Genomic DNA, 12,089 nt, shown 5'->3' with positions numbered 1-12,089 from the left:
GAGAGAGAGAGAGAGAGAGAGAGAGAGAGAGAGAGAGAGATAGACAGACTCCTGTTGCTGCGGCGCCTCACTGTGGGATCTGCCGTCGACCTTTCCGACTGTAGGCTACACATGAACGCAGAAAGCTTTTTTTACGCTTTTACTCGATATGTGCGACCCGGGGGTTTGGCGGAGTGAGCCAGCAAAGCGTCTGCTCTGTGTCTAGAGGGGGAAACCACGCTTGTCGTTGCTGGGATTATTTTTGACACAAGTTGGCTACGAAGTCGTTTGCGGGGAAAGTGTGAAACAAGTGTAAGAAAGAAAGCAACAGATGTTTTTGGTGGATATGCGGCCGACTGAGGAATGAGAGCAGCAGCGAGGCACCGGCGGCCCTTCCAGCGGTTATGCTGCTGTGGAGTCGGGCTGGTCGCAGTCATTTGGCTCGCACAGGTCATCCAGGCACCAGGTGAGACACACAGGCTGCGCGTGCGTGCACAGGGATTATAATCCTATGGACATTATTTTAGATACACAGTGGAAATTAATATTGCATCAATTTATGCAACCCAGTCTAAAATATGCTGCACTACTTGATGAGTAAACACAGAGTCATTATTAATCACTGTTAAATCTTATTTGAATTTGATTCATCTGCCCTGAAGAGAGATAATACAGCCATCAGTAGCCTATTTTTTTAGATCAGTTTTATGTAGTAGAATAAAAACAAAGGATCCAATCAAAAGGAAAGGAAATTGTAAAATAGATTTTAAATATTATAAAACATTCTTTTTTTTATCAAAAAAGGGCTACATTCGTTAAACAAGTAGAACATACTGTTCATGTACTTTGAGCTCAACATGTAGTGCTTTGTCATCATTATAAGCAAAGATAAATATAGTTCCCCTTCCTCTAAGCCTTCCTAAAAGGCTCCTTTTGATATGAACAAAAATATGAAGATATGTATCTATATGGAGTCTCTGGCGTATAAGTGTGACTGTAGACGTGCTGCATTCTTTATCCAAATGTATTTCAAGCAGAGTTAAAATAGACATAACATTTAATTGTCTAAATAAGAAAGAATGCTGGTACAATAGTTCACAGTACAATTCTAATTGCTGTCCAGCGTTGTGCTATTTTTTTTTAAGGGCAACATATTGTCTTCATACTAACAGACAATAACACATGTGAGACAGCTGAATCACTGTTTTGAATATTTAAATCTTATTTCAGTAGTTTCTAACATGACTGCCAACAGTCTCCCAGCTTCTGACCCTCTGGCCCTGAAGTACCCCACTCTCACTGCAGAAAGGTGACAGTGTGTTGATTACATAAAGCAGACAGAAATCCTGGCATGTATAAATCCAATCATTGGGGATAAGTCCAGTTTACCGCAGATTGACCATGAATCTTCTCAGAAGAAATACTCTGCATGCCTGGGCATGTTCAGGTTTCATTTTTTTCAATTTCTGCTTTTCTCCATGGTATCATTGGGGAAAAGAATTGCCTAAATAGATTGTTGTTTAATGTAGATAAATAATGGATACATTTTATTTGTCTTGAATTGTTTACAGTAACTGCCATTTATTCTATTCATACCATAATGAAACAAAACATCTGATTGACACCCAACTCTTTCACTACACTTCCTTTTCTTAAAAGCATCTACCTTTATAATATTATGCACTGTTTCAGTCGCATCAGTAATCCAGTGATGGTTAGAATGAGGTTCTTTTTAATGCATCAGATGTTATATCTCATTTGCATCAGTGCACCTTAACACATCTCCACCTAGCTCATTATCTTCCCATCACCTTTGCTTATGTTGTCGCACACTGTCACACACCCTCATCAGCGGCTTCAGCACAGACCGCATCGTTCTCTGTAGTCCTGTGTGCATTATAATGATATGAATGTGTTGTGGTGGTGTGACCTTTTGTTCTGTTTGTTTGATTTACATTTAGGTTTCACCCTCTTATCCTGCGTGGAAGAGTGTCCCATTGAATGAACTGTGTCATTAATATTGATACTTCACCTTTAAATTATGAGTGTGCTATTAACCAGAAGAGTTTTTTTTGTAATCAACATCAAGGCCGCTCAACTCGAACCATATAAAAGCACGGGGATAGGCATGTGTTCGGCTGTTTGTAATGGCGACAGGCAGGTTACTCTCACAATGCTTGGAAAATATTACACATACTGTAGCATGCTGAATACCACTGCTTGTAGAACCATTTATGGATATGCTGATCTATACTATCAACATCGGTCTGATTCTGGCAAAAACTATTAGATTGGATATCGGAAAAATATATTACAATAACTTCATCAGCTTGATGAAAAAATATTTATTTTGCTGGAGTGGGAAAGGCAACATTGTTAGAAAATATTGCAGAAGCAACAAGCTAGAAGCAATTAATAAATTAAACACATTTCTATGCTGACAATGACCAAGCATTTCCATGTTTGCAGACCTTGGAGTTGTGTTCTTGTGCTCCTGTTTTGGTCTCTACCAAATCCTGAGAGAAAATAGCTGGCTGTTTAGCTGCTAAATGCTTAACTTTGTTTACCAGCTAGTCACTAACGTGTCTGCCCGTGCCAGTTTATCAGCTGTAGCTGCTGCCTGTTACGACAGGAAACCCGGTGGATAAGATTGGCGAGACTAAACTGAAAGACTAGATAAGGGGTCTGCAATCTTTTTACGTCCACGTTGCATACATGATACATTGCATCAATTTGACTCAATTTTCTGCACACATATTTCTAATGTCATCAGAATTATTGGAAAATTGGTCACATGTTTGTATTGTCTCCTATTAAAACAATGTTGTGGTATCAGTATTGGTAATGGAAAACTTGAATTAAGCCGTAGTAGCTATTCCCCAAAATAGAAATTGTTACAATTAAATTAAGAGCTGTCCAAAGAAAGAAGCCACTGACCAATTTGACCAATTTTATGTATCCACTTTTGATCACTCAAAGCATCAGAACTGTACATAGGGTTATTGCAATCAAACGGCAGTCGATAGCAACGGTTCCACGAGTTTTGCATCCTTAATGGGACACACTGGGGTTTTTGAACTTGTCTGTGCTCAGGCATTTCTGTAACTGTGGTTTAGCTCCTATTTAAGATCAACCAAAAGTTCATCAGCTCTGCATCATGACCCTTCTTCAATGTTCAGTCTGAATGGCAGTGGAGATACGGACAACTGCGCTGTTATCTACGTGGAAATGGAGCTCAGTAGGTTGGACTGAAATGTGAATATTGATTTTTTTTGTAAAGTAATATCCAAAGATTTAGGCTTCAATGGCAGCCATACTTAGCACATTGCTACTGTTGAGGATTTTACAGTCAAAGACATTTTCTGTGGAGGCAGTGAACCTGTTTGGGGTAAGACCTGAGGAAGCCGGTCTTTCCGGTTGATGTATGATTGACGGGATCAGATGTCTTGTTTCTCCTAAAGAAGGAGGCACTATTGGTTGGTCTTTCCTGAAGGGAACAGAAAGTAGTGTATGGCAAATAGGTGCTGTTTAAAGATTTGCAGCAGTGGTCAGCATGTGTTGCAACAAGATTTAATTCATGTGATTTTAACTTCTTTACTGCCTTAAGACAATATAAAAACATGAATAAATGACACAAGCATTTGGCCTGGAGGTTCCACACAGTCTGCACTATTATACTGATGTGTAAAGAGAGGAATTATGAATTATGGTATTTACATTCAACGTTTTGCACTCAACCATCATGTTTATTATGCATGGGAGAGCAGGATTAGGATATTTCCATACAAACACATGTTCTGTTCCTTCAGCTTTCATCACTGATCCTTCTGTAACCTCTTTCCTTTTATATTTATATTTTAGGTCTTTAGTAGACAGTCTTATCTAGAGGAACAATCACTGTAACCGTAAAGTTTAAACACCATGGATCACCTACTTATAAGCAACTGCAGTACAAAGCTCAGGGTCAGAGTGAAGAAAGTGTGTGAGGTACAGATCTTTATGTCCAATTTAAACACATTTTTGTAACTGTTAACAGGTTTATTTTCTTATTTTATTTTTACAACAGAGGTGGGCCACCTTAATGCACTTTTATGAACATCAATCCTAAGGAAAAAGGGCAAACTGGATATTTGATACAGCAAATGTCAAATTTCATTAGTGTGGCTTTTGTTCAGGGTGGCTGTCATCAAACATTGTTGATCACAAGACAAGAGGCGCCAAGATCTGGGTGGTTTACCACCTCAGCTAAACAATTTCCTGAGGGAAATGCTGTGTAGCGTTAGTATCACCAGAAGCCTCAAACTTACTGGAAGATGTAAGGGCTTGGAAAGGAATCTGAGTCTAACTTTTATAATGAAAACTGTCTGGGAGACAACTATCTTGTGCAGATTTAATTTCCAAACGCAAGAATAAAGTATAAGGATTTGAAAGTATTGAAAGCAAGTATTGAAAACAGTATTTTTAGATAAAGTAATTTAGATGTCAGTTAAGTGTCTTGAAGAATGTTTTACCTTTTGTGTAAGTCCTTATGTATGTTCCACTTTATTCCTGCTGACAACCAATGCTTTTCCACAATTAGGATTGCATAAAATTAATCTTAGATTAATATATGAAAGTCAGTCACAAGTTCCCAGGGCCCAAAGTGATGTCTTCAATTTGCTTGTTTTGTCCACAAACAATCCAAAAATACTAATGAGAACTTGGAACAGGAGAACTTTTGTCATTTTTGGATTCATTTTCTGTTAATTGCCTAATCAGTTAATCAACTGACCATTTAAGCACAAATCAGTGTTGTAATTCATATGTTGTTTATATGTGCTACGATTGTTGAGTTAATAAAATCTGAATCTGTAAAAGAGATATAATTGCCATCCCATTTATTTCTCTCCTTTTTTGAATGAGACAAGAAGGTGTTTAGTTGTTAGAGACTTCTCCAAGTTATAAGTGACGAAATGGTGCAGAGCCATCTGGGGTAGAAATCCATTTGAATTTCATACGAGTCAAGCTCCTCTTGATGCCTCGACATGAAAGCCTTCACGTCTCCTCTCAGCCACGACTCGTGAAATGGGCTCATTGAGCTGTAAGGTACAAAGAGACACTACAGCGCCTGGCAATCACCAACTGCATCAGACAGACAACAAGCTGCCTCGTAAATGAAAGGACAATGTAGTACAAAGCATAATGATAACAGCCTCGCTATCTTCTCTGCAAAAGTGGAAAAATCTCTGTGGGTCGGTGGTAGGGCAAGTCTGTATTTCTTCCCCCCATAGGAGAGATGATGAGGCAGATGTATCTGTGGGGAATTCTTCACCTGTAGCTGTAGTAAAGTCATAAAAACTCAAAGCCACACAGAGATTAGCTATTGAGGAATGAAATAGAGAGCTGTAATACACAGGATAAAAAATACAGAGCTGGTAGCTCAGGACAGCTGACGGCAGCATCACGGAATTACTGAACCTGCTGCTTTCTCCCAGAGCCAGAAACATGAAACTACAGTCTGTTGAGTTGTCACGTAATAGAAGAATAACTGGAGACAATTACTATGGACAAAGAAAGCGGCAGTATCAATACTTTAGACAAGTCAACATTTTTTTTATTAAATCGAAACAAGAAAAAGAATGATTTGGTTGTTATAGTTAAGTTGGAGGTTCTTTGTTTTGTTATGTCAAGCAGCTCCTGGCTGCAATAAATTTATTAAACAAAAAGGCAATCACGGGTTCCATTTTCTCACATTTGAAAACTTTCTGCTTTTAGGGTTTTACACAGTTGGTTGGAAAAAAAACGCTCTAAGACATCCATGCGCTCTTGGAAACTGTGATAGACTTTTTCATTTTTTATAAGGACTGCAACCTATTTTCTTAAATAGTTGATTAATCATTTGAAAATAAGTGAAACGATCACAGTTTACTAAAGCCCAATCTGACGTCTAAATGCTTAGTCTTGTTAGAAAAACAGTCCAATGCCTGTAGATTTACTTTCATATAGTCAAGGAAAAGTAGCTAATCCTTCCATCTTTTCTTGAATAAAACCATTATGCAATTATCAAAATAGTTTTCTAGTAGTATTTTCTCTTATATCGACTGATTGTTTCAGCTCTACATTTCATTGACTAAACCATCAAACTGAAGAATTATCCACATATTCGCCAGTAATGAAAACCATAGCTAGTCCATCCCTAAATCACAGCACATAGGTTTAGTTCTTGGAGTGTGTGAGGTATTTCAAGTGTATAAAATGACTCTGGTGTTGTTTTGTAACAGAGACCGAGTCTTCTGGGTTTCGGCCAGGTGTGAACAGTGGGGAGCTGCGATGGACTCGTCGGCTGATGCAGGAGAATTCAGACAATCAGAGCATAGATCAGCCCCGAGCAGGTGAGTCAATCGTCTTTACCTGGATGGATGTTGTCTGTTCCTCTAGGTCAGACCAGCAAACTCTTCCTGTCTGACTGTCTGCAACACTTTCTTATTATTCAGTGTAGGGGTGGGTGATATGTATAACTATCACAGTGTATGTATACAGGGGTTCAATTGAGATTTGCAATGTGTGGGGCTCTGTGGTTTCAGGGTTACTAGCTACCAAAGATTAGGGGCAACCTGCTGCAAACTTAGTTTAAAGTTATAGTATCATTTTGAAAAAGCAAAACATTGTTTGAGCAGAATATCAAAGCAATTGGCATTTGTTTTTTTTAACCCGTCAGTTTCCGACCTATTTTTATCCCTATCTTGCCATGCTTATGGTGGTTGGAAACCAGTGTTAAGGTGCATTATACCACCTAGACCGATGGGCTTGGTAGCTTTTAAGGAAACCCATTAAAAGAATAAAAGGAAAATCTGTGAAAGTTCTAATGTTCCCAAGTTCTGACATCACCTAATTTAGGACTATGTTATCTACAGCTTTGAAGAAAACACTTTTGATTTATTGTTTGAATTATTAAGACTGAGAAAACATTGTTGAAGATGGGCTTTGTGTTTTTGAAAATGTGGGGAGTTCAAAGTGGTTTAGTGATGCTGATGCGTGCGTGCGTGCGTGTGTGTCTGTGTGTGTGGTGTATGCAGGTAAAGGCAGCGTGTACCAGAGATTTCTGCCTATCCCAGGTGAACTGAAAGGTCATTCGGCACTGTGTCAGTTGTCAGGAGTGTGTAATCAGTGTCGAAGCACCGACGGACTCAAGGAGACAGATGGAGCACACAATAGGAAGCTGCTATTCTGTCTTTAGCAGGCACCAAGTTACCTTCCATTGCTTTCTGAGTTTGGCTGCACCCTAAATTGTATAGACAGATTCAAACTGCTCCTTATTATCACTGCAGCCAATCGACAGCAATAATTACACTTTTCTAGCCCACCCTCTGGTTCCCAGGCAGATTAGATGGCTGGCTGGCTGACATGAGCTGCATTCATTACAGCTGACAGTTTTATGATTAAAAATTCAGATCAAAGAGGAAATCGTTTTGCGAATAGTACAGAGTAGATAAAATAACACTGCTGCACAATGAAAAATCTTTTACCTTACTGAAAGAATACAATTCTGTATCTTCACATCATTTGCATTTACTCTCTGGTGGTGCTAATAATAGGCTGGTAGTCACAAAATATGTATTGCGTGTAAACTGCATTGTGATTATTGTAATCTCACAGAAATGTATGCAAATTTATGCTAATAATATAACATGCAAATGGCATTTTCAGACCACACTTCAAAATACCACCTTAAATGTACTCCTTCTACTGAGCGTGTACAACCTAAAAATAAACCTGCACACAATGAATAATTTTAACCTTTTTAAAAATAGATTTGAGTGAAACACTTATTCATGACATCTTCTGCGTGCAAGGATGTGTCTTAGAGACTTCCCTGAACTTTTCAAATATATTTTGCTTGTCACAGCAGTTGGGAACAATTATCATGTCAGGGCATCCTAAATTATTTGCAAAATAATGTATGTGCATCTGACACTGGCTATTTTTCTGTATGAAAGGTTTGACTTAAAGATGCAGTAGGTAAGATTAACTTTGAGTAATACTACGGAAAAAGAGGGAGGGAGGGACTGAGAAGTTGTCGATGTTCAAATTCTTTGGTTAAATCCTGGATTGTTCCAATCCTACCAATAGCACCTTTAAAAATGATTTGACTAAATAGTGCATTTATTTTAAAGGTGTAACCTTGAATTCTAGCAACATTTTATCACCAAACCTCTAAGCAATTTTTAATCCTAAATAGGTGGTTTTAGCTCCTGAGCAGAACACTGACTCATCAAAGCTCAATTGATCTGGCACTTGTAAGTAAATTCACTCAGTAATAGCACCTCACTGTCCCTGCATGTCTTCTTCTGTAATTACTTTAGAGGTGTTTTTTATTCACTCTTGAAAGAGAAAATGAGACTCACTGTCTCTCTGTACCAGTGCTCCATTTGCTCTATTCAGCAATTTGTGTTTTGCTACCCGATAACACACTTAACCTTTTATTGAGTTCCTGGCTGCAAACAGATCTCCCTCATTATCTCTTACAAAGACACAAACGTACTGTGGGCAGATACTTCCCTGTGGTAATAAGCTGGAGACGAGCAGGCAAACAAAGATCTGGACAAGTAGTATAAGACACACCAAGGAGGACAACTCAAAGTTCAGGTTGCCGCCCTCATCCTGAGCCGTCTGACAGTGATTGCATAATCTGTAGTGCGATTAAAAAGCCTGCCCTGGACCTCGGGGGATATTATCTTGGGGATTGCACAGTAACGTCCAGCTCTAGACTCTTTCTCTCTTTTCATCCCTTCGCTGCTTAACAAGATGGAGACGGTGTGAACTGCCTACAGCTGACAAGCCTCTGAGACCGTTATTGCCAGGCAACAGAATGCTACATTTTGAAACCCGGACAATTCTGTCTTTCAAACATTGGAAGTCCTAAAGAACTAAAAATAGACCACGAGGAGAAGGGGTGGTGGTGAATCTAAATGATGTAAATGGCTCATACTGTGTGTGTCGTTGAGGCTTGTTATGTTGTTTATTTTGGCAAACTTGGTATGTTGCTATTCGGCCGAGAATAGTATTTTTCCACAGCCATATGTGAGGTTTTTTTAGGAAAGAGTTGAGAAAGAGAAGCTGGCAGATAAACGAACAGAAATAGTCTTGAAATGGTCTTGGACTTTTTTCAGGGCAGTCAGATTATGGATGCCACACAAAGCAAACAGCAGTTAATGTGACCATTGTTTGTTGCCAAGTGAAGTTTTGGAAATTTTGAAGCCTAATTCTGTTGCATTTTGTAAATTCTTTTTTACTTTAAAATGACTCAATGTTTAAGGAACAAACTAAGGGTAGAGGTTAAGGCTGACCATAAGTCTTGATTGTCATTAAAGAGAAGAGATTTTGCCATTTCCTTTGACTTTACATTTCACTTTGTCATCCACAAGGCTGATAGAGATGATAATGGATGGTGTTTTATGAGCACTTTTGTCACAGATGATGTTTAGTGTTTTTATTGATATGCGATGCGGGAGGTGCGGCTTGAAACCCTTCTGTTGTTTCATCAGCGTCCTATTTAAACTGCCTCAAAGGAAAGCAAATCAAAGAACAAATTCATAATAGAATTTACATTAAAGACCTGGATGCATTTTGTTTTATTCCTCATTAGAAATGCAGGCTTGTTGCAGAGTTGTGTGCGCATGTGTGTGTGCGCGTGTGTGCGCGCTCGTGCGCATACTCAATACTCCAATGCCAGTTTGGCTGATCCATGTTACGTCGATACCTTAGCTTCACTCCAGAACGCCCTGCAGACTCTCAGATCGATAACATTTCTCTGCACCACCCACTGCCCCTTCATTCAGCTACCCTGAAGCCCCCTGCAGCGTGGTGACTCAGAGAGAGCTCATCTCCTCACATCAGCACTGCTTTTACGTCTGGGTATCGCCAATGATTTCCCGAATCCAGTGTTGATTACATTTTAGATTCAATAACAATTAAGTTAGGGAAAATCAGTTACAATAGCAATTTTGCTTGGGTATAAAAAATATTCTCACAGCACTTATGCTGTAAATTGTACAAGCAAGAAGAAAGCCTCAAATGTTTTTTTTTTATAATGCATCAGTTTAATGTTGGCCTTAAGAAATTACCCCCAAAAAAGTTTGTTTAGAGTTCTTTCATTAACAAATTACAGCAGTCTTCAACAAAATATAGTGCGACTCTAGACTCCAGCCTATGAGTAGAGTGACTATGTAGAAGAATATTCTTTTAAAACAACTACACCATGGTAAACGATGAAAAAGGATTGATTTCATGATTTTATTCATCAATATCAGATCATTCAATCAAAGATTGATTATTTCAACCTAGCTCTACATACTTTGCTGCAGTTTAAAACAGTGTTTTATTATTGTTGAAAACTTTATTTTACCATGTGCCTCTTGGAGTTTATAATGATGGGCAGTTATTATACATGATTGGTGTTCAATGTTATTTTCTGTTATAATGTATCATTGTCTTTTCATTGCTTTACAGCATAATCTATGGTATCTGCTAATTAGCAGGTAAACATTAAGTTAAGCCAGCATGATGTCTTGGAGATCACAACAAAATTATCAGTAAATGAATAACGACCCACAAGAGAAACAGAGTGAAAAAACAAATAACAATTCCTTACCCAGCCCTACCCTAGACCCAGACTGTTAATTATAATACATTCATTGTTCTTCCAGACTAAGAATAACAAGAATAAAGTAAAGTTGTCTTTGCCAAACATCTAGCAATGTCTTGGTTGGTTTGGTAAACTTATGGGCAGCATTTCAAGTAAATTACGTTCAACTGTAATCCACTTTCTGTTAAACACATCTAACGCACCATTAATACTATGTGCAAGTTCAAGTTTAATTCTTAAAATGGTTTTCAAGATATTCTAATCTCACTTTATTTTGTTAACAGGGATAGAATAGATAGATGGGGGTCACACCTAATATACAAAATTCCAGACAAAAGGAAACACTTCTTCAAATTTTCTGTAATTCTCAGAAAGGACTCTCCCCAGAACGTTCTGATGCCACTACACTCCTACAGCACTCTGTATGCATCAATGTGCCTTTTCAAGTATTGCATTTCATGCACTTCTTAGAGGAAAGGCATTTTATTTTATTCATGTTTGCGGGGGTAAAGAAAAGTATTTTTTATACTTTGAATTAAAACAGTTTATTGCAAATGGACCCAAAATGCTTCCTAGCATTTTTCCAAATGATAAATTCAGATCTTCGTATTTAGTAGATGAGTGATCCAGCATTCTTCACATCTTTTAAATACGTTTTTGATTGTGGCATTAATTGTATTTGTAATTGATGACATAGATCAGTGTTTTCACCAGTTCATTAAAGCTTCACATTTGCCACACACATTTATGTCCTTCATGTTTTATAACATTGGTTTATGTGCATTAAATTTGAGGAGGTTCAGGAAAGGTATGGAGCTATTTACACTCATGGATCTTTTTTTTTAATAGCCCTTCAGCTTGTGTTGGAATGAAACAAAGAGCTGCTGGGAAGACTGTGACACAACTGGATCAGAGGTGAAATAGTTAGGGTATGGGAGCATTTCATGAGTCTGTCATTAAAAAGACACCGCACAGAGAGAAGTGATGTTAGAGGTCTGAGTACAGATGCACTTTGGACTGTCAGAGTAACAGCACATCAACATTGCAGCTCAACCTCTCATTACAAAGCGACTGATTTTATCAAGATGAAGGCACATCTGGCTTAAATCCCTGATTTGGGAGGTTACAGACGGCGATCATCTTGAACCTATATGCTTTAGTTTGTGGTGTTGTGTTGTGAAATCACAACATAAAGAATCCCAGCAAAGCATATTCCTGTCCAGTAGCCTTCATTTAACTAGTATGCTGAAATACGCTGTGTATCTCCATGCCGTTCTCCCCCCTTGCTCTCAGACCTCTCCTGAGGGTTTGTAAGGGAAAATAAATATTTTTAGACATTACGGTCCAAAGCCGCTGTCACTTCTCTTTTTTTCATTTTTCATAAACCCTAACCATGGGAAACACATATTCACCTCCCCCTTTCTCACTGTTCAGGCAATTGCCTTGCCTTTGGCTTTCTACTGCCACCCATCAAAAAAAAAAAAAA

The 12,089-nt window shown here is 38.4% G+C and overlaps 1 protein-coding gene across 1 annotated transcript in view; it reads left to right on the top strand.

Moving 5' to 3' along the window:
* Positions 1–21: 21 nt before the first annotated feature.
* The window catches only part of LOC116700072 (sodium/potassium/calcium exchanger 3), a 24,015-nt gene continuing 11,947 nt past the window's right edge, over positions 22–12,089 (top strand). The window contains exons 1-2 of the mRNA XM_032532916.1: positions 22–445; positions 6,240–6,350. Coding sequence (XP_032388807.1) covers positions 343–445; positions 6,240–6,350 — 214 coding nt within the window. The 5' untranslated portion in view covers positions 22–342. The remainder of the gene's footprint in view (positions 446–6,239; positions 6,351–12,089) is intronic.

The sequence above is a fragment of the Etheostoma spectabile genome, chromosome 13, assembly GCF_008692095.1.
Source record: "Etheostoma spectabile isolate EspeVRDwgs_2016 chromosome 13, UIUC_Espe_1.0, whole genome shotgun sequence".
In the NCBI taxonomy this organism is placed as follows: domain Eukaryota; kingdom Metazoa; phylum Chordata; class Actinopteri; order Perciformes; family Percidae; genus Etheostoma; species Etheostoma spectabile.
This window is presented reverse-complemented; position numbering and strand designations above follow the sequence as displayed.